We start from the raw sequence: 24,867 nt of genomic DNA on the forward strand, positions 1-24,867 counted from the left end.
TAAATTTTTAGTCTTAAAAATATCAATAAAATAAATAAAAAGTCCATAAATAAGCGTTTTCATTTGAAGTTTGTTTAAAGTTTCTTATATTTCCCTCGTAGGAATAAATAAATTAAAAAGGTAAACAAATCATGTCACATTAATGAAAAAAATATTATAATTGCAATAATATTTAAATATTTTTTCTATTAATGTAGTTAGTGCATTTATATGTAACAATCACAATATGTTTAATAACTTAAAAAGTCATATAATTTAATGCAATGTAATTAATATAAATTAATTAATTAAATTAATGGAATTAATGAACGAATCAACATTCCATGTAATTAATATGTAAGTTATAATAAATATTTTGCATTGTGGTGGTATTATCTTAATTATACTATATTTTATGTGTATTTTTAAAAATTGACTTCCTCAAATTTTTCGGCATCAGATTTTAAATCCTTCAATAACAATTCATAACATGATTTTGGTACTAACGTACCAACAATTTTTTCTCCTTCAGTTGTTTTCATACGTACGACTTGCATTTTATTATTTGCATTTCGCATTGCCAATATTTTTTCAACACGTGTCCAAACCGATAGCACAGATCCAGCTAGCACATAATAAAGGCGTTGACGTAAGCCCACCTATAAATCCAAAAATTATTATTACCAATTTGATTTGTGAAAAAATTCCGGATGCGAACTAACCTCACATTCACAACCCATGTTAACGTTTCTGCAATTCCCATTCCAGTAAGCATGCGAACAAATATTGACTGAAGCATCATACTGTGCTATCCAATGTGTCTCTGCTTCCTCGCTACCAACTTTTTTGTATTTCTTTTCAATTTCAGCCAATGATTCGTTTCGAACTTGTAGCCCTGTATTTGGACGATAAACCCTAAACATCATATCTTTCTTACTGGGTTTTTCGTGTTTCTTATGCTTTGATGTTTCAGTTGCCTCAATTTCAACAGCCAGTATAGCTGTTCGCTTATTGTTGCGTGTTTGATGTGATAAATAAAAGCCATCATATTTACCGTTGAGATCAGCATATCTGAAATCAATTAATATTAGTAAAGAAACATAAAAGAGCGATATATCTTGTAAACTTTAGTGAAACCCTTAAACCCTTACTGTTGAGGGAATCCAAATACGTTACTACTACTCACTTGTTAAGTATCGCTTGCCAGATCATGCCACGCTCCACACGTACGGTATGCAATTCCGTTGGTGCTTTACCCGTAGCATGTTTACGTATAAAACGTATAAGTTGCACACGAGTTACGTTTTCGCCAGCAGCACCCAAATCTTTAATAGAAAAATAAATTAATACAAAATATGTGAAAAAGATATATAACACTATAAACATACCTAAAATACCAAGATCAAATCTACCACCACGTTTAGCTTGATTAATGACAGCTGTTAGTGTATCAGTAAAATATTTGAAAAGTCGATTTTGCAACTCAACTGGCATGCCCAAAATGCGGTTCAAAAACTTCGATATATTATTATAATCTTTATCTAAACTTAAAACACCAGGATTCGATTCACTGTTGACAATGATACCAACGCCTACCAGAGCACCCGCTATATCTTCAAAGAAATTTCCAACATAATCTGTTGGCGGTGGTACAAGTGGTGACTCATAGCCCATTATAGTTTTCATCACAGTTTCTAAAGCAGTACGTCCATATTTATTATCAATATTAAATTGTGACAAGTCGCGCGTCTCTGTTGCACGACGATCCCCGTGTGTTAGCGCACCTAACGATTCCAAACGTTTAGCAACGGTAGAAGCAAAACGACGTTCACCAGCTAAATCTGATATAAGGAATATATATTCTGGTGCATTCATTTGATTTGAACGATGTGTACGTCCAAACTGTTGTATGGCGCGGTCAGCGGACCAAGGTAATTCTAGCGTAATATGCACACGTCTACGTTGATTGCGTACACGCCGATCACTTTGTAAAGAAATACCACTAGAAGCAGCTTCAGATATGATGGCAACATCTTTTTCACCATTCATAAATCGCTGTTTTTCAGTTATATTTAGTGTTTCTAGTGGCACATCTTGTTCTGATCTTGATTCATATTGTATAGAGCCATTATCAGATTGCACAACGCGACCTTTGCGACCAGTCATTTCTGCTACATTTTCTGGTCCGCCAAGCTCATCAATAAGTTGATCAAGTGTGTTCGGTGGTAAACGATCACCTATAAGTTCAATTTTGCGTAAGAGTTCTTCTTTCATACTACAAGCACGTTCAATTGCGTCTTTTGGTGGTGGTCCATAATGCATTTGAATGCCAGTTGAACCTATTTGGGTAACGGTACCCTTCAATTCTTGTTTTTTCTTCAAAAGTTCCTGTATTTTATCCTGCGTGCTTAGAGGACCTATAATATAATAAATAATTGTAAAACGATAAAATAGTTATACTTGTCTTTGTATTTTACCTTTCTTTTTTTGTGCAGTAACATTGTTATTTACAGATGTTGGATTACTTAATTGCTCCACAGGTTTGACTTTCTTCTTTTTCTTTTTTTTCGCACGTGAATTAACCCATGGGTCGTTATCACTATCTGAACCGCTATAGAATGGATTAAAATCAGATGATTCACAGCTATCTGAATTAACTTCCTGATCTGAATTCTCTGAATCTGTGTTGGTAAATTTAAAATCGGATTCATCAGATGAATTGTGTGAGTCACCAGAATCCTCCCAAGAATTGTTACGTGATTTTTTAATATCGCTTGAATCCGAGCGTACAGCTTTTCGCTTATTACCAATATTTGATGACGAAGCCTCATTTTTAGATTTATTTTTAACTTCATCAATTATTGCTTGTATTGTTAGTTTTCTATCATCCGTAGTATTTAAACCTAATATGCGATTAATACGATTTCGATCAGGCGCTGGAAAGTGTTTTTCCACCAAAGACTGAAATACGCCCCTAACACAAGAAAAAATAATTAATTAAATTTTATACATAAACAAAGTAAGGTAGCCACAAAAACTTACTTAGCTGTTGATACAAAATCATTTAGTTCACCATCGTCCCGTTCCAGTTGCTCAAGCGTACGCGCCTCACCAGTCGATTGCAAACCAATTACTACACATTTTCCATATTTAATAGCCTCTCGTGCTACATGCACTGCATGATTTACCTTCGCTGCTATACAAAGGTACTTGAAAAAACGCTGATGTGATGACCAAAACTGTCCCCACATTGTCTTTTTCATGCGACTTTCAGCATCAATAAGTTCAGCTGCTTCTGTAAATTTTTGCATAGCCTCGACCCACTGTAATTACACTTTACTTATTTAATTGCACTTTTATTATGTGAAATTTTTTATATACATACCAACTCAACAGATTGATCGTAAACTTTACGAAAATCTTTAGATAATGCAACTTCTTCAATTTTGAAACTAACGCCATGAAAACTTAATTGTCTGGCAATATACATGCCACGCAATTTCATGTCCATAGCCACAATTTCCATTGCGCCAACACCACTAGAACAAATACGAATAATTTAATTCATAATTCATAAATGTTATTAATTTTTTATTAAGTTTTAAATCACAACTTACCGTTTTTCTACTGCTGCAATGAAGTCATTAAATGTACCAAAAGCAGTGCCTTGCCCCCAAAGACCTAAACGCACCATGTAAGCCATATTTTTTGGTTCCGATGCACCGGTTGCTGATGCATATACAACTCGTGCTTTTGGTAATTTATTTTGTAACTCTAAAACGGTTATACCAGTTTTTGTTGGTTTACCCGAACCGACGGGACACAAGTTTTTCGCCTTGTGACACTCATCAAATATAATCAGACCGTCAAAATCTTCGCCACACCATTGCAACAACTGCTTTAAACGTGATTTGTATTTACCAGTTTTATTATTCGATTCACCTATTAGCGCTGAGTATGTGCTAAAGATTACACCACGTTTGCAATTGTTATTTACATCTGAAGATATTTTGGCATATTTGAACTATAAAACAAATAAGGATAATTACTATCATCACTCTAATTAAAAACAAATAATATACTCACTTTATTTAAAGCATATAAGCCAATTTTGCCAGCACCAATATCTGACAAATCACGTTCTGCATCATATTTCAAGTCATTGGATACAGAAATCCATAATGCTTTCTTACGACTCTTTAAATAGTTTTCATATATGATACCAGCTATGGTACGGCCCTTACCAACACCAGCGCCATCACCTAAAATACAAACAGACAAAAAACTTTAATAAATGTTAAATGACAACTATATAAAGTTTATCTACCTATTAGAAAACCTGCACGCGTACCATCAGGCAACAGATGATCATGTGCTTGTGATGCATAGGTAATGGACTCCAACTGTAGTGCACTCAATTGGCCACTGTTAACAGTCTCTAATGGTATCGACAGTTTATAATAAACATCACAAGGTTCAACAGAAGACAACGATGCCGTTTCTACTACAGAATCGGGATGTTTTTTACCGAAATTTACTGCAAGAAAAAATGTAATAAAAATCTATATAAGTCAGTCTATATATATTATATTATATTATAATAAATAATTCTAACATACATTTCGCTGGCCAATATTCTGCATAAGTTTCCGCCACACCTATTTCTTCATAATCGACCTCTTCCTCCTCTTGTGGAACAGTAGGTACCTAAATGATGCCTTTAGAAACAATCTCAATTGATGATAGTATTGCGTTAGAACTTACCGCCACAGGCTGCATCAATAATTGAGATAGCAATTGGTTTGGTATGCCACTCGTTAAAAACGCTGGATTTGCTGCAACCAATGCATTAATCTTTTGCATAATTACATTATTTATAGTATGTTGAGGTTTTATTGGAGCGGGTACTGTGGATGGAGCTGGAGCGTCAAATCCAAAACCCATGCCCACTAAAACAAAAGAAAAAGAAAAAACAATGCAAAAATGAAAATCAAATACTTATGGAATCTTTTTAATATTAAAACTAGTTAAAATAAAATTCTTTTTAAATTTCAAACAGCAAAGAGGAAAGCAAGGAATAATAATAAGTAATAATATCGTATAAATGCATATCAAATAAACTAAATATAATAAATAAACAAAATAAAAGCAATCTTTAGTGTTTTAATGTATATCCAGATGATAAGATGGACTCAATTATAAAAATATAATATTCATATAATTTTTCATTTTTATTTTCAATTGAAGACAAGAAAATTGATTAAGACAAAAACTATTTAGATAGTTAGATACGTAATAATTTAAATCCTAAGTCGTTAATAATACCATTTAATAAAATTCAGCTACAGAATGATATTGTCTTTAATGATATTTTTTCTTAATTAGCTCAATCTCAATATAATCTTTATAATCTAAGGTTTAAACACGATTTCCTTGACTTGACAACTAATTTTGATATTCAACATGTTGCGCAAATTTTTTACTAATATATATGTCGGTATATATTTAAGTTCTGAAAATATCGGGTGTTAGAATATTCTTTGTGTAATCAATGAAATTGCAAATACTAGTCTGTGCAAAAAGTATTCACAACCTAAATCCCGCTTTTTCAGAACCCAGCTATTAGGAGATATAACGAAGTAATACCACGTCGAAAATACTAAAATGTACTAAAATCTATTGTTAAATCGTGTTGCTCGGGAAAGCAGTCTCTTCTCCTGGTATAGTTATATATTAATCAAATTTATACTGCTGATCAAATTTAAAAAGACTTAAACCTGTTAATAGGTGTATAGGCTTAAATCTTTTTACTGAGGTATGTCTGAATTCAGTCACTTGTTTTTTCACAACATATCCCTTACTGTTTCAGAGAGACGAATTAATAAACAAATGGATTTCATATCAAATTATTAACTGGCATACATATTGATAAAAAAAAGAGTATATATAAAAAAATCTAAATATTGAAATCAATCAATCAAAGATAGTCCCAAGCCTTGTATTAACCATCTTAATACAGCGAGATATCTGAATTTTTCAATACTGAATTAAACGCAATAAAAAGTACTACAGAATCTATAACATGAAAAAAGTTCCTCTTTTAATGAAAATAATGCCTTATGTACAACGAATTAAAATAAGGGGAATATTCAAATAAGTATGTGATATTTCACTAAATTTATAATTCCGTTTTTTCAGATATGTATACTTTACACAAAAGTTATTGGTCGGTACATGTAGCTTACGTGCTTTATTAAATGTATTTTTTTTTGTGCGTACTTCAAAACTGCGTATAAAATTAATAAAAACTTTGTAAGTAGGGTAATTCATCTTCCTAATTAATCAATTAAACTCAATTAAACCCTCATTACATAAACCATAAAAGTTATTTATCAAATTAATTAATAAATTAGTAGAAATTTATATTATGTTCAAGAAGATAATGGATATTGGAGAAGGTAACGCAATTTAAATATATAGAATAATACATATATACAGTCAAAGTACACAAAAAAAATAATGCAGAAGAAATTTTGTTTTATAAATTCTAAATTTAGATCATCTTAACTTAGAAAAACCAAGACAAAAATGTTAACTTGACAGAAATTGCAGTATTCGTCACAACACAAATAGTATATATCATTTACAATGGTTGTAATGCAAATGATAAACTACTGTGATTATAGGATATACCTTCTGCTCAAAAAGTATTCGGATTTTTTAAATAAAAACACACAAATTTAAATTTTATTCCAAATTTATTTTATCTCCTTCAAAATATGCTCCTTCTGAAGCGATACACATATGCCAACGCTTAACCCAATCTTCCACACAATTTTCGTAAGCCCGTGAAGGTATGGCTTTTAGTTCCTTCAGCGAATTCTCTTTTGCCGATTCAATCGACTCAAACCGCTTACCACGAAGGGGCAATTTGAGTTTCGGGAACAGGAAAAAGTCGCACGGATCTAGATCTGGCGAATATGGTGCCTGAGCGATGACAGTGGTCCGTGTTTGGCCAAAAAAAGGCGTACAACAAGAATTTTTTTTATTTTCTATTTTCGCTAAATACACTTGAGGTAGTCTAACATTAACAGCTGCTGTAAACAAACTAACTGACAGATGGCGCTTAAATTTGTACCATATGTCAAGAAAGGGGGTACCTACATAACAAAAAAAATTTTGAAAAAGGTGTATTACTTAAGGAGTAGTTAACAAACAACAAAATCCGGATAATTTTTGAGCAGAAGGTATAATTTTTATAGAAATCTTTTTACGAGTAACGTGGTGAGGAAAAGGTCAAATATCACAGGCTAAAAAAATTGTTGACTATATCACTATATAACGAAGAAAATATTATTTTTAGACGGCTCACATTTATATATAGGTCATTCTCGACATAATCGATACATTTTTTCCTCGAGCACTTTCAAATTTGACACAGCTTAGAATGGAAATACTGACTTGCTATCTTGACTAATTATGATCAGTCTAACTTTAAAATTTAACAACTTAATAATAATTTTATTTCTATGGAAATTATATGTAACATGAATATAATATATAGATCTCTTACAGAATTCTTTTTTTAAGCAGACTGATAGATTAAAATTAAGAGAGAATATCTGAATAGAATATGAGCATAGTATATGTACTTAACTTTAATAATATTATGTATAATATAAGATTAATTAAGTCAACGAGTTTCATTTACTAATATACATTTCTAAATAAGCTAGATATAAGATATATGAGTTTAAAATTCTTTTTTAATTGAGCTCAGGTTTATAATATTCAAATGTGAAGTGATTCCATCCATATGTAAGAGAAAATGTTATTTGAAGTGAATTATTATAATATTTACAAACAAATCTATTTTAATTACTCAATTTCAAAAGTTGTTTCTATACTTATGCGTTCATATTTTATTTTTATAATAGTTAAACCAAAACAAAATGTAATCGAACAATATCAGTCAAATATCTATCGCGTGCAACTGCACTGCCAATTCACTGATTAGTCCTTAGTGCGCCCCATCATTGATCAAAAATTCGCACTATGACAACTCCTAGAAAAAGCCTACGATCGCATTTAAATCACAATATCTGAGATCGGTATCTCTACGAAGTAAATATGTATAACATTGAGCAATACCCATAGCTCCTTCAGAATAGTTTCAAGTCTCTCCGAAGCTTTTAATACTATGCAAGGCTTAAGGCAAAGTGATCCCTTATGATGAAATCTCTTCAATTTCGGCATAGATTTAATCATGCACACGGCAGGTGTTGTTTTGTAAAATCACAATATTTTATAAATATGTACAACTCCTTGCTTACTTCGACGACATCAACATCATTGGGCGTAGTAAGCCTGATGTTACAGCTGCCTTTGCTACGATCGAAAAGGAATCTGCGAAAATCGGCTAAACAATGAATGAGGACAAAAATAAAGTATATATCGGTTAAAGGCACAAATGAACATCGTTCAACCGACGAGCTCGTAGCTGGCAACTATACTTTTAAAACTGTCAAAGATTTCATCTACCTTGGCACCGCCGTAATGAACAACAATGATGTCAGCCTGAAGATCAGACAAAGAACTACCATTGCCAATAGATGCTAGGCAATGGAAATTCAGAGCTTTCTTAATTGACAAAACTTAAGCTTTATAGGATGCTCATCCTACCTACAATCACAGATGAAATAGCAGCACTGGGAGTTTTTAAGAGAAAACTTTTTTCGTTAAAGTTTTTTTGGATAATGTGCAATAATAATTAATATAACCAAAAAAAAAATGCTATGTGCAAATGTGAATGTACATTTTTTTAGTAATATTGGTATTATATTCCTTGTAAGAAAAAAAATATATATGTTTATAAATAATTCTTTTTATATATCTAAATTAATTAAAATTAAAAAGATTTCTTTAAATTATAATCTAAATCTAATAAGTATAGAAATATTAGGAGTTTAAGAATAAAATCTGGTTGTTACCAACATTACAAGACTTACTCTGCGCCAAAAGAGACGCTGCCATAGTTAAGCTTGAATTAGTGGGATAATAGCTACCACCCATGTGATTGCTAACGGAATTGACGACATTAGCAATGGTAGTGGAAATATTTGTATTGGTTCCACCAACACCAGAAATTGTAGTTGCTGGTGTGGTCAGAACACTACCTGTACTATTATTAACTGTATTACCGAAACCAGCACCTAAATTCATAAGTGCATTGGCATTATAAGCGCCGAGTACAGCGCTTGATAAGCCAGCCAAACCTGCTGATGTGGCTCCTGTAGAACCACTTGAATATGCTGGCATTCCAATAGCTGCTAGGTTATTAAGTAAAATACATTTTAAAATATTTAAAGGGAAGAACAAAGAAGAGAAGAATATATATGAAATTATTAAATTAGCTTTAATTTGAAATTTTTTAGGGTAATAAATATAAAGTATCATTTTAAATAACACTATGAATTAATTTTATTTATAAAAATTTTAATATAATTGCTATTGAAATACATAATTTCATCATTAAAACAAATGTTTAAATATATTATTTACCTGATTGTGTTGTCTTTTTTGGCATATTGATATTGTTATTATTATTATTATTATATATTTTTGACTGATTTGATATTAATAATGAATTTTTATTTTGTATTTTTGTTTGAACTTTGTTTTTTACTGTTTCCAAATCCTTTCCGCCACCTGAAATATTAAAACAAATTAAATAATTAATTTTATATTCTTAATTTTAGAAATTATAATTGTATATATTTTATTAATTTATATAGAATAGTAGCTAAACCCGACCACGTTTGACTGTAGGTTAGTCTCTGGTACCAATTATTAATAAAGGAAATAAAAAAACTATTCTACTGAAAATAGATTTACCGAGAAATGATATCATTCAATGTTTTTCACTGAAATTCAGTTTTTTTGAAAAGTAATTGAATGAACTACAGTTTTTGTTTATCCATTTTCTGCCTGAACATAAAGAACACATTATTTGCCGTGCCCGGATAACAGTTCATGAGAGGAGCAGTCTTTTTTAAATTTAAAACGCATACTTGCAAAAATTGTCATTTTGCGTACTAAAATTTAAAGTTGAAATAAAAATTCTTAAGTAATATGAAATCAAATGCTGACAAATTGGGACTGGCAGATGGATTTTATTTTCAACAGAACAATGATCCTAAACGTACGACAGAAATTGCGCATCTTTGATGCTATATACCCCTAAACTACTGAATACGCCTCCACCCTTCACCGGATTTAAATCCAATTCAACATTTATGGGCACTATCCGAAACAAAAATTCGTAAACATTCAATTTCGAGCATCTGGAAGAAATAATACTAAAAGAATAGGACGAAATAAAAACTCAGGAGACCAGTAAACTTGTAGTTTCGATGAAAAACTGTCCAGTGGAATTTCTTAAGCGTTGCAATTACGCAACTAACTACTAAAAATTACAAAAAAAAAAAAAAACTAGTTACTAAAAAGCAGAAATTTACACTAAAACGTCGTCTTATACTTAGTGTTTGTAGACTTTTGATCGTTTGTTCTGCTACCCTTGACTATAAAAGCGCCTTTATCTCAGCTGTTTTGTGAACACATTCAAAGAAATTCCGCGAAAACATTTTACATTGAATGTTATAAAAAAACGCTAAAGTATATTATCAATAAATTTAGTTCTTTGGTAAAAATCTTCAAACAAACAATTTTTGTTATGACTACTTGTTCACTTATGACTCTTAGAAATTTACTTCTCATAGAAATGCGGTATCATTTCAGCTTTGAGTGTCGGGGTCATAAATAAACGAAAATTTAATTTTTATATATAAAATTAAATATAAAATCTACGTACAAAAGTAAGCAGAAGTTTTTAAATGTTTATGTATTGGGAGTGAGTTCAGTATTCTTCTAATTTTGACAACCGTACGAATTTTATCCTTTTGGAAGAAAGTTTATGTATTGGGAATACATTTGCTAATGTAAGAAAAACCATTAGATGGACTTACCAGTCATTCACAACACATCTACCGACATTCTGACAGACTACTATTACTTCATTGTGTAATGTTATGTCTAAATGTTATGGAATTTTGATAGTGTATCAACGATGGAGAACCTTAACTGTCATATGTATATAAGAATACATTGTCCCCTGTTTACTCTAAAGGATCTATTGTTTAACCTTTTATATAATAATTTGTTTGAGCGGTCTAATTGGTCAATTTAAACAAAATAAAAACTAGAATTTATTATTTATATTTAAAAACAATTTATATTTTATTAAAATATTATTCCAATATTTCGACTATCTTCGATGGTCATCTTCAGGGAAATTAACAAAATATATAATGTAAAATTTATAGTGGGAAAATTAAAAAGAAAATCATACAATAAATACAATAATAATAATAACAACAAAACAAAAACAACACAGTCCGTGTGCGGTTTCGAGTAAATTTGGGTAAAGTAAATTGAAATTTCCTAGGGATTTTTTGCACTGCACTTATGTAAATATACATTTATTTATTTATTGCACTTATTTATTATTTTTGGCTAAAAGTTTTCAAATCTATTTATTTATTAAACATCTTATAAAATTTTCGCAATGATAACACCTAATTAACCTAATTTTTATCTAAGTTACCCTACTCGAAATTCTAATAAATACCAACATTCACTGCCATACCGACATAATTTACTATTTCCCTCAATTTACCATCAATTTACTCGAACTCGCTCTCACGGCCACAATATCCTGTGTCATTTATTTATAATATTCCTATAAGCCTGGGCACAGTTGTACGTATCCGTTCTATAATTAAGTCTCTACGCGGGATTTTTAGTATTGAAAGCATTTCCTAAATAAAACCTTTTATGCGAATATAAATGAGAATACATCTATTAACTCAAAATATTTAATTTAATCAATCACTTCCCTTGATTGAAATATTTTTGTAAAACTAAGTTTATTATTATTTTTATTTCGAACAATTTAACTAACCCCTTTCGTCCGAGCATTGCTCTTGAATGAACAAAATTTAACTGGTGATGAGTAAGCGTTAAAGAAACTTTTTTTATTATTTTTTAATATTTTTTACAGTGTATTAGGCAAACATTTGTACATTCAAAAAAAAAATTCAAAGAAAAAATTTTTTATTATAATATAAAAGTAAAAAGCTGTGGAACCCTAAAAATTTCAATAACTTAACAAAAATGCTTATCAAAACAAAAACTTTGTAAACAATTTTTTCATTATCTCATATATTTATTTCTTATTTCTTATTTTTTTTTTCATTTCATTTTTTTTACCCTTATTATACATTTTGCTTTTGCTTTTTTTTTATGCCACTGCATGAATTTTTTATAAGTGAGCACATTTTTTCTTAAGCAAATTTGTTATGAGAATTAAACACGTTGTTGCTAATGCTAAACACACAAACGCTTTCTCTGAAAACGCATAAAAAAGAGGAATAGTAAAAAACGAAACATAATAAAAAATAAATTCAAAAGCAGAAGCTGAAGCTGAAAAACTTTGCCGTGCACATGTTTTGTGTAGAAAGAATATTCAAACGACAGAGCATTGATACCAAAACAAAAAAAAAGAAATAGCCACAAAAATAAATATAAAAAATAAAAAACGTGCTTTTTGTTTGGCCTTCGTCGTTATTTTTCCATTTTTTTTTGTTATTTTTGCCGGCACATTGTGTCTGTCTGTTAGCGGCAAAAAGCACGTGGTCAGCTGGTAACATTTTTTTTTCGCGTTGAGAATTTATAAAATAAAAACAAAACGAAAACATAAAAAATCAGTGGAGAAACAAAAATGTAGAAAAATGTGTTTGAAAATGAAAACGAAAACGAAATTATTTGCGTTACACGTGGTCAGCTGGGAAAGAAGATTAAAAATGCAAATGAATCAGATTGCGAAATAAGTTGGGAGTGAGTGGGGGCAGAGCAATAAATATAAGACAAAAAATGTAAATAAAATTTAAATTGTTTATGAAATCAAGTATTTCGCAATTAAGTATTTGATACGCTTTTTATTGTTTTTAGTGAATTAGAATAATAAAGCAAATTGAAGTAAACAATGAAAATGTATAAAAAATATTAATTTAATTATCTGGTATTATAGATAATTATATGGAGATAACTATCTCGATCACCTGAAAAGGACTCCATTGTGGCACAACTAAATCAAGTAAAGTTCATATTTTTCCTGTATTTTAAACAATAAAAATTATTTTATATAAATTAAATTAAATAATTTAATTTACAATATAAATTATCAAAAAATTAAATTGAAATAAATAAAAACAAGCACAAAAATACTATACTTTAATTCAATTACAATTTATTCTCATAAGAATAAGAATTACAATTGATTGGAAAAAATAGCTTAAGAAATTATTGTAATATTAATTTTATCTTCATTAAAATAATTTAGTTTAAATAAATAATTACTAAAATAAAGCAACTCATTATCATAACAAACATTGAAAAGGCATGTCAAGGTGGACACATGACATGACGTGGCCACCAGAACAGGACCAAACTATTGAATAATTTATACTGTCTGCTTCCTAATTTCCAAAGTAATTGCTATACTTATATGACATTGTCTTCTAAGCAGATATGTCATTCAATTAGGTCATATCTGTCAAAAGAATATTTGACAAAGCTACAAGCCAGGAAACATTCTCAACATCATTTACTAAAGTAATTAAGTCATGCATTTAATACATTTACAAACGAATTGCCCCACTTTTATAAATTGAATTAGTATCAATTTCATAGTAAACCTTTTTTTTGCTTTCTCGTAGTATATAGTTAAATGCATGAAATATTGAAGTGCCAGCTAATAGCACTAAAAAAATTGAAGTAAAATAGTTAGTAGAGACGAACATAAGAACAATTTAAATAAACACATCATCAAAAACCAGCAAAATTACTAGCCAATAGCACCGAAAATGGGCAATATACAACAACCAATTGTTTCCGTATGCTTAAAAATTTCTCAAGAAATCCGTTTTTACAAACATTTACAATGCTAACAAAAAAAGTGCAAGTATGCTCTGACACTACTGTAAGTAATTCTATTGATTCTCAAGAAACTATATATAATTTTACATAATGCATAGGTAGGAAGATATAATTTAAAAAGGATTAAATCCACCTTAATTAGCTAAAGAGGCTATTTTGATTCCACATTTCTAGTACTTTTGGGTTAAACATGAGATGTATCTACGTTATCTTTGATGACTATAAATCTCTTCTTAATATATTGGTCGACTTCAATTTAAATCCCATTCTTCGCCCAACACATTCGTACTTCTAAATATTCTCTTCCCCTTCTCTACCATTACCTATCCACATTCTAATCAAACTATACGTCTTTGTAATTTCCTCATGTTATCTGCTTTATACATACTTGCGGGCTCCAATAGCAAAAAGAAGACAGGTATACAGATAATTTCAATATATCGTCAATTGAATTACAGAAATAAGATACCCATAAGCTTAAGTCTAGAACTGGATTAGCCTTTAAACCCAGATTACAGTTGTTCTAGGCAGGCCCAGTTTAGCTCCATGTCATGATATAGTTCTGTATTCTGTGAGAAAATAATGATATTTTAGATATTTCCAACTTGTGCCAGCAAACAAATGTTATACATTTGTAGAAAACCTCTTTCTAAATATAAGTTTAACATTAGAAAGTGCTCACTAACTGCACCAAAACTGTAAACAAGTTCAATTCATTAAATGAAAAACATTTTTAAATTGTTCTAAAGCAACAAAAAAAAATGCAGAACAATACATTACTTTTAACCAAGCTAAACACAGAAATATATTTAAAAAACCATTAGGTATACAACAATTAACTTAACGCCCTCCTTTTTATAAAAAAATTTTTTTTGTTCAAATATTTTTATAAATTTATAATAAAATTCTGATTCTGTCATCATGTTTGCCAAATATAGTCAAAGCAATTCTTATTAGCTTTTGAACACTACAACTTCCTAATACCTCAATGTATTTCAAGGTAAACTACAACTTTATATAGTCAGTGGCTGGTTACCAATCAACAGTATACATACACATATATACATAAAAAAATTTATAAAAATATATAAAAATGATAAAAGGTTTGTTCTTAAATGTATGAAATCATATGGTTAATTTCAAAAACAATTGCAGATACAAAAATCATATGATAAATTTAAAATATACAAGCCAGTAAAACTGGTTTCAACAAAGGTACATAAATGTTGAGAAAGAATGACTTTCGATTTTTATAAATTTTAAATTAAAATAGGAGAATGAAATAATTATTTTAATTTTTATATGTAAAATATTTTGATAATCACTAATGCACAATTTATATATTTATTATTCTATTGTCGTGTTAAAAAGTTATAATCAATCAAAATAGAAAGATAAGCAATGTTGAAATCATAAAAGATAATTATTGACAAAAACATATAAAACAATAATAATGACAATAATATAAATGATATTAACAAAAATTCCTATCTAAATCTGGTACCGAAATAATTGCATTTTAAAGTAATGCTTATGTTAGTATGTTTCAATAATATATAATATATATAAAATAAAATATATAATCTATAATAAAAAATATATAATGCAAAATATGTAATATAAAATTTATAATATAATGTAAAATATATAATATAATATAAATTATATAATATAATATAAATTATATAATATAATATAAAATATATAATATAATATAAATTATATAATATAATATAAATTATATAATATAATATAAATTATATAATATAATATAAAATATATAATACAATATTTTTATATACTTCATATTTACGACGACAGGCTTATTCTACCGTACGATTTATCTAATTAAATATTATCTCTGAGGTTTATATTATAGTAAATATCATTTATTGTGATAAATGGCTGTTTAATTAAAACATTATTATAAAATATGTATTAATAATCAAACTATCTAATATTCAATCAAGATAGGAACAACTTGTAAACTGGAAACGAAATGTCTGTGGGGCTCATATTATCTAATAACTTTAAAGCGATATAGACTTTTTTTTAACTGGTTATTTCCGTTTTATGGCTCTTACGCCACACTACAACTTTTTAAAAGTAAAGCACTCGTAATAAGAAACGTCAGAAGTTTTTATATAACTAATATTTATTAAACTAAATAATATAAATAAAAAACTATATTTTCAAATGATAATATTCTCAGTGTCAATCAGAAGTCTAATAATACTCCTTATACCATTGATCATATATTAGTACGATAGAAATGTTAACAGCAACAAACTATTTGCAAAAATATAAACCAGATAGTCATATGAAAAAATAGAATAGAAGTACAAACTTCTATAGACCTCCTATATTAGGAATATGATATAACATAACTCTTAAAAAAAACAATTGTAATTTATATTGAATAAGAAACAATATTCCATTTTAGCTAAAAGTGTACAGTAAAAGTTAATTTTTGGGTTTAGAGATCCAGATGTAGCAATGCTATTGAATTCCTTTTCTAAGTTTTTTTACGTTTGAAAGAGCATTATGGTATATTATAAATACACATTATCACTTATGGTACGCAATGTTGTCTGATATTACGATTTGTGTATCGTTTTGTTCATTGTTAATCTGACCAAAGTTACAAGTGAGTATGCATGTAATCTTCTTTGGCATCTATTTTCCCCTTTACAAATAATTGATCTTAGAATCCTTGTTCTTTACCCTTTATATGATCCTTTATAACCATTTGATCCAAAGTTTCTCGATGTTTTGCCGATTTTTTCTCCGATGAACAATCTATGGAATTGCTACTGTTCAATATATCTACCATTCAAAACCATACCTTCTGCTCAAAAAGTATCCGAATTTTTTGTTATGTTGGTATACCTTTTCTTGACATATGGTACATCTGTCAATTAGTTTGTTTACAGCAGTTGTTAATGTGAGACTACTTCAAGTGCATTTAGCGATTTTTAGTCTGGAAAATTCTTGTTGTACGCGATTTTTTGACCAAACACGACACCACTGTCATCGCTCAGACACCATATTCGCCAGATTTGGATCCGTGCGACTTTTTCCTGTTCCCGAAACTGAAATTGCCCCTTCGTGGTAAGCGTTTTGAGTCGATTGAATCGGTAAAAGAGAATTCACTGAAGGAACTAAAAGCCATACCTTCACGGGCCTACGAAAACTGTATGGAAGATTGGGTTAAGTGTTGGCATATGTGTATCACTTTAGAAGGAAAGAGATAAAATAAATTTGGAATAAAATTTAAATTTGTGTGTTTTATTTACAAAATCCGAGTACTTTTTTGTTTGCTTTGGAGAGTACCAATCCATTTATTTATCGATAGATTGATAGATTTAAAGATAGTTCTTACTTTCTTACATTAGTTTTACCAGTAATGACAAAAAAATATTTTTATATAAATATAACAAGATATGTTAAATACGTCATGAAATTTAAAAGCGTATCTTATATGGAAAACTTCGAAAGTCTTATTACTAAGCATTACAAAAACAATATTTAAAAAAAAAATAAAATGTGAAAAGAAGCTTAATATACACAACAAATATGGTATTATGGTTTTCTTAAGTAAGACAAGGTTAAATAAATCAAATAAAGCAGTTCTCATAAATTGACTTAACACCTATAGACTTATAAGTGTAGGACCTTATTTTTGCAGTACATTATAGCTTGATATATAACACAAGAGTTATATGTATTACCGCCGACATGCGGAAAACATATCAAGATGTGGCAACACATATCATAACTATATACAGTAATACTACATAATATGTATGTATATAACTCTATGATCATTTTAATCGTAATAACAAATATAATATGGTTATATTATCTATTATGGTTATAGCGATTGCTAAACAAAGTTTATTAAATTAAATAAAATCAATAAATAAATTTCTTTCATATATTTTTGCATACCAAAAAGCTGTTAGTATTTCTATGACGTTATATTACACACACATAGTTATTTTACAGACGATAGATAACCATAAATGGATGTCGTCTAACAGTTCAAATGAAACGAATAGAGTTCGTTATCTTTGAAATTTAAATATTAAGCACATGACTAATCAATAGGTCTTTGCAAAATACATACGGGCATATGTTCTTAATCTTATAAATGAAATACTTTTTCACTTCAGTTCTATTCAATAAAAACTTGATATCAATGTTAAGTTTTAGTTATAATTGAATTTAAAAAAATCTGTATCAACAAAGAATGTTTTTAATAATAAATTTCATAGACGAAATAAAAAATATTACCACAATTCACATGAAAATTATTTCAATATTTTTATAAAAAAATTAAAAAAAGGGGAGCAAATGATAAGAAAACATTTGATAATTACTTTAAATGGGCGTTGAAATTCACAATTTGGGACACGCAACCTGAACATTCGATTTCTTTCATTAATAAAATTTTAATCAACTAATATATGAAACAAACTGCAATTTTATAAATAGGTTTTGGAATAGGTTACGTATAACAAAGTAACTTAATTGAAAAATAAACCTTTTGGAACTGTTATCTATTTATATTAGTAATAAATATGAATTATTGAATCACTATGTATTTCTTAGGAGCAAATTTTATTTATAAGAAATCAATGTCAGATACAATTTTGATAGACTTTTATATAAAGAACAAATTGATATTTGTAATAATATTATGATACATATGTAAATAAAAAAGTGAACTATTTGTATTTACAAATACGTTAAAAAAAAATAAAATTTAATTTTTGTTATTTACATTCTAAACACCCGTTTGATATATGCAATTATACCAATCTCGTTTCCAATTTGAGAAATATTAGAACGCGTTTTTAGTGTAATCTTGAAAACATTGAACCTCGATTAATCTCAGAATGAACGAAATTCATTACCATATAAAACGATTGACAATAAATACTTTTTATGTATTTTCGACATTAAAAAAAAATCTGAAACCTAAAGTTCGTGGTCCTGAACTTGATATCCTTAGGAAGAGAAATCTATTAATTTTAGGTTAATATCATGTTTCCACTGCTTACTTAGTAAGTTAGTTAAGTAACTTTAAAATTTTGTCGTTTCCATTAACATAAGTTACTTATTGCATGTGATAGACCTTTTATGTGTCAAAACATTCTCGGCAAATTTTGAAAGAGCTTCTGGTTGTTTAGAAAAATTTCACTTAATACATCAAACAAAATATTACATATATAATTCATATATTAAATCATTTATAATATATATATATATGAATACATATATTAAATTTATATTTTGTAAATCTTTTACATATTCAACTAATAAAACAGAGATATTATTAAATTTCACTTTCTCAGTACGTTTGTTTACAGCTCAGCTATTTGTTTATTTACATTTTACATATAAAACATATAACAAATATTTTAAATTTCGGTCATTTTCCTTATGAGAAATTTATTTTTAAGGATTACACATTCGACATTTTTGGTCTCATTTCTCTTGCTTTATTTTTAAGTAAATTACGGTTAATGAAATTAAGTAAGTTACACTTACTAAGTAAATAGTGGAAGAAACATATTATAAGGGTCACTTTTATAGCTATTAGTTACCCACTTCACTATAAAATAAATCAGCATACCTTAACTTATGATAACTTAAATATAAGTTGAGTACTGACTTTAATTACGACTGTTTGAGAACCACAATCTAAACATCACGGCATTTGCTTGATACTTTAAAAATACTGGTAGCGCAATCAACACACTAAAAAAGCGGGACTAGACTGTCATTCATTTTAATTTTAATTTTTAAATTTCAATATTAGTATTTTATTCTTTTTTTTACTAGGGATAAGAACTCTGTGTATAACTTGTCGTAAGAAATGGCTGCCAAACTAAACAGAAAGCACCACGGTCTTGTGCTTAGGGTATTTAATATTTAATAAATTAATTACATAAAAATTTAATCATTCAAAATCATTTTACTTACAAACACTAAATATGTGGCACGCCCTCCGGCTCAAAATTCAATTTATGAGTTATTTAACTTATTATACCACCCTCGAAATACATGTAATGAAGTGAAAATTTGAGAAATTTAGGAATGCAAAGAACCCTTCACTTATCCGCAAATCATTTGCAAAATTCAATAACCAAAAATTTCGCTATTTGAGAGTTCTAGAATATCAGACATTGTATAATAAAATTAAGTAAATAAATATACATACATATTAGATTTTAATGCGACAATTTCAGTGGAATATTGCATTTTGTTTGTTAATTAAAAGCAAATTTCATAATTTGTGAAACGGTGATATTAAACAAATTAAAATCATTAATGTTTAATTAAATATTAAACAACAAATGAAATGCATTCAATACTGAAATATAAATATATTCAAGTTACATATGAGGGGAGACAGAAAGATATATAAGTTTCTCAATAATTGCAATTAGCAGATATATTACATAATTCAAATCGCAAGTCTTCAAAATCTATCGGTAAATAAAATGTAGCTATCTGAAATTAAGTTGAATTACTAAGATAATTAGATATAGTTGTATCCGCAATGCTAATGTTGCTGTCATATCGTTTATATTAATTAAGAATAGGCTGATAATCGAAACATGTTAGAAATGCGAATAATACACCAATCAAACCAAACCACCCAAAGTACTATATATGTCCAGGTAAGCATAGTAATTATATACCAACAATACATAAGTACATATATTTGCAGAATAGCAAACATCTCATAAACGATATCTTAAACAAAAATTAGTTATATCTGCAGCACAGCAAAAATATATATATAAACTGGCGTACGTATGTTTTTATGTAAATGATTTAAATGATTGCAATTGTTTGTCCCTGGAGGCGACTTTAAACATACGCAGTTAATCAGTTCTGAGAGCGTCTTGAGGAACATTACGCGAAAGGACAACTGCCAGCAGCATAGTAACAAACCATGGTCATTTCAATTTGGTGCCTGTACTTCTACTTGTTCCATCTTATATATCAGACGCATGCATATTTTGGACAAGTGATTTGCAATTGTGTATGCGTTAGTAAATATTCATATACTGGGTTGGGCGTGTATTACTTCATATTTGGATATGCTCACGCATTTAGAGATTAACAATCTTATTAGTGGAAATGCATTTGAATTTGGACAAACGCAGCCATTATGATGGCGTTAGTAGTTTCATGCAGTAGACCAGCTTATACCATCTCAAACTACCTCATAGAAAACACATTCCGTACCTTATGTATTCAATAAATTTGCATATTAGTGCTTGTTTATTAAAGCCACACACTTACACACTCGCTAACTCAAAACTGATTCTTACTCATTAGCATTAAAATCTACCAAACGCTCAAATTCACTATGCGAGCTCCTTACATGTTTCTGCGATTATATATAAATATATATTATATTATTATGTCTACATATGGATACATATGCAATGCATATGTAAAACGGAATATAAATACATATTTTGTTACTGTAAATACATTTGAATTGCATTAATCTATTCACAAGTATTTCATATCAATGTATATCATTATAATTATAATTATTGTGGCATTATCAAGATTCCATAAGCTCATATATGAACCTCTTGGATTAAGTCATTTTGTGGAAAGGAATAATTATTTAATTTAAGAATTCATAAATTGTGAAAAACATATACATTCCATTACCATCCTTTTAGAATTATATTTTAATTTTAAATAATAAAATTTTTTGGCTTTTTTAAAATATGTAACCATTATTTTAAGTTGTCAATTAATTTTCATTATCCGAGTTCATCTTTTAATATTTTGCTTAATTCTTTGAAAATAAAAATGTGATTTCATCGCATACAATTAATTTAATTTGTCAGATTTAATTAAATTCACTAAAAGTAATTAGCGAATTAAATAGTAGCATATATTAAACTAAAAATATTTTGAATGTTTATCAACATAAAAATAGTTACGTACTATGTAAAAAGTATCAGGAATTATTATATAGAAAAGGTCAAAGGAAGTTTAAATCATACATGGTAAAAAAGTATTATTCTACAAACTAATTTAAAAAATTTGTGGCGGTATCTTTCACTATCCCAATTCACATCAATGGCATTATTGGAACCTTACAATTTAATTTTTGTGTAGACGTATAAAACCTTTACGCTTGTAGGCTCACTACGCTTGCTTGAAAAAGTAATACTGCATACGTAAATTTCTCAACTTAAAGAAACGCAGCATTTTCAGAAATCGATTTCAAGTGTCAAATTGCCGTTGGTGTATATAAATCAAACTACATTTGTTTGATGAAAAATTCCGGATAATTTTTCAAATAATGTAATATTCATGGCAGTAGTTATAATCTAATTTACTTTTTGCTATTAATAAAATTCAAGTGGATAATTGATCAAAAATCAGATTTCGAATGGAGTTTAACAAATCAACATATTCTAAAATCCATAACAATTTATCTAAATTTTCTAGATTAACCTAGCATACCTATCAAGACTGGTTAGTAGCTCGCTAGGTACAATATTACTGCAACTTATTCCTTTCAAACAATTTTGAAAGACATCATATCACACTAAAATTAACTCATGCTTAATTTTTCTTAGAAATATACACTATATTTAAAATTTGTTAAAATTTTATATAATATAATACCTCATAATTACCGCTTTATTATGAGGTATTTTATAAACTATATAATAATGAATCCTAATATATAATAAACAGGGGAATAAGAACTGTTTTGTAATCAAAGTTGTTGTAGTCTTGAAGTGATGCATATCCGAAAGCATATTAACAGTACTGTCTTGCTATCTACTGGGAGTGGAAGTGAACTACATTTTAATTAGGCTAATATTAATGGGACAATATGATGGAAAATATCATATGCTATATAAACTACCAGTTTGAATTCATGAACGGGTTTAATCTGTAGATATTTGGTTAAGGAATTATAATATGAAAAAAGTTGAGCTAGAACTGCGTTGCGGGTCCAGGCACTTTCCTTGCGAGGAAGCGACTGCGATTTCTAAAAGCACCCGCATCCAGTATGTGACGTTGAAAATCTTTAAAAATATGTTGTATAGATCAATTTTAATTACGAGTATAACATCAGTGGGTATCACTAATAACCCTGAATAATTAATCACTTTTAATAATAAATTGAAATTGAAATTTAATTAAGACATTTATAAATCAAACTTTTACAGGAATTATTTATAATGTAAATATTTTAATAAATATTTAAATATTTAATATTATGTTTAAAACATATCTTTGAAAATAATGAAATTACGATTTTATAGCAACTGAAATAAAAAAGAAACTACAAAAAGATTAAATAAAATCTAAAACTTAAATATATAATCTTAAATATATATATGGTATATATGAGTACTATATAAACCTATATAAATGATTATTAGAAAAAAATGTTTTCTTTTTAATTTTTATGTCACAAACTTTAATAATTTCCTTTAAAACAATGTGTAAAATTGTTAATAAAAACTTTCACAGCAAAAGTAACAAAACTCCAGAAAAGTAGCGAACATAAAAAGTCATGTATGGCTTTGGATCAGTTAGTTAAGGTGCGCTGATTCTGAGCCTCACATTTGGCATGACCCGAATTCGATTCCTGGTACTTGCAGTCTCCAAAATAATTATTTACGAATAATTAAATACAAGAATTATTTCCAAGACCACTGTTGATGGGTATTTGGCAATACTCGAAACAGCTGTATGGTCAGCCAAAAATTCAATTAATTAAAATAATATAAAAAATAAAACTTTTGTTGTTGTAGTTCACTACTGTTCGAAAAACCTCTCTAATGTGTAATAATGAAATTTGACCAGTAAAAGAAACTAATCACTTTATAAATTATGAATTAAGAATATTTTTGAAACATAAAAAAATGACAAATCAAAAATAGTTATTTAATAATTTTAACTACTTTCTAAAAATAAATTAATAAAATAATAATTTCATTACATTGAAAAGCATGTTCAAATATATATTTATATATGGAAGTACTTGAGACATGCAAGTAATATATTTTCAATAATGATTAATGTGTTTAATATTGATTATTGAGAAAAATATTCCTTGCATGTTTCAAATACTTTAAAAATAAATATATATAAAATATCTTTTTTCAATTTTATGTAGTCTGAAATAAATAAATTTTATATATACTATTTAGCAAAAAGTATAATTTTGTTGACAACTAACAAAGTAACAAAGCACTTTTATATTACCAATGATGTCAAAGTTACAAACAATCATAAGAGATTAAATGAAAATTTTTATAAAAAATTTCAGATACTTCCATTCAAATAAAAACTAATTTCATTGTAATACATTATAATAGTAAGATATATAGAAAACGAAATAATAAATACTAAAGTATGAGTTCATATCATGTAACTAAAAAAAATTTTTAAAATAAAAAGTATGTAAGTACTAGTAAATAGACCCACGTTGTATATATTTTGTTAATAAATTAAATAAAGTAAAATGAATCGAAAATAAACCAAAAATAAATAAGGAATAAAGATAAAAGAATATAAATAGATCAGTGTATAAGGAAATAAGGTATAAAACAACATTTTATAAATATATTTTGAATAAATTATATATTTAATACTCATTAAAAAACACTCGGAAGTTTAATTAAATATTGCAATCTAATAATATAATTTATTCTACAGATAATTAAAAAATTTTCTTTGATCAATGTTTATATATTTTATACAGTACGCCAAAAATTAGAGCTGTTATGAAGGATACCAAATTACAACATATGAGGTGCG

At 28.1% G+C, this 24,867-nt stretch overlaps 1 protein-coding gene across 2 annotated transcripts in view; it reads right to left on the reverse strand.

Annotated features, from left to right (window-relative positions):
* Positions 1 to 351: 351 nt before the first annotated feature.
* The window catches only part of LOC119669575 (protein strawberry notch), a 30,424-nt gene continuing 5,908 nt past the window's right edge, over positions 352 to 24,867 (reverse strand). Inside the window, exons 2-14 of one of the 2 annotated variants that reach the window (XM_038079521.1) lie at positions 9,541 to 9,687; positions 4,744 to 4,928; positions 4,599 to 4,686; positions 4,307 to 4,516; positions 4,066 to 4,241; positions 3,597 to 4,003; positions 3,365 to 3,518; positions 3,022 to 3,302; positions 2,457 to 2,953; positions 1,368 to 2,396; positions 1,166 to 1,304; positions 702 to 1,050; positions 352 to 638 (exon numbers count right to left, since the gene is read on the reverse strand). In XM_038079521.1, the coding sequence (XP_037935449.1) occupies positions 405 to 638; positions 702 to 1,050; positions 1,166 to 1,304; positions 1,368 to 2,396; positions 2,457 to 2,953; positions 3,022 to 3,302; positions 3,365 to 3,518; positions 3,597 to 4,003; positions 4,066 to 4,241; positions 4,307 to 4,516; positions 4,599 to 4,686; positions 4,744 to 4,928; positions 9,541 to 9,565 (3,774 nt within the window). In that variant the 5' untranslated portion in view covers positions 9,566 to 9,687 and the 3' untranslated portion in view covers positions 352 to 404. Of the gene's footprint in view, positions 639 to 701; positions 1,051 to 1,165; positions 1,305 to 1,367; positions 2,397 to 2,456; positions 2,954 to 3,021; positions 3,303 to 3,364; positions 3,519 to 3,596; positions 4,004 to 4,065; positions 4,242 to 4,306; positions 4,517 to 4,598; positions 4,687 to 4,743; positions 4,929 to 8,987; positions 9,301 to 9,540; positions 9,688 to 24,867 lie in introns of those variants that run through there. The other variant, XM_038079520.1, reaches the window with a different exon arrangement.

The sequence above is a fragment of the Teleopsis dalmanni genome, chromosome 1, assembly GCF_002237135.1.
Source record: "Teleopsis dalmanni isolate 2A chromosome 1, ASM223713v2, whole genome shotgun sequence".
NCBI lineage: Eukaryota > Metazoa > Arthropoda > Insecta > Diptera > Diopsidae > Teleopsis > Teleopsis dalmanni.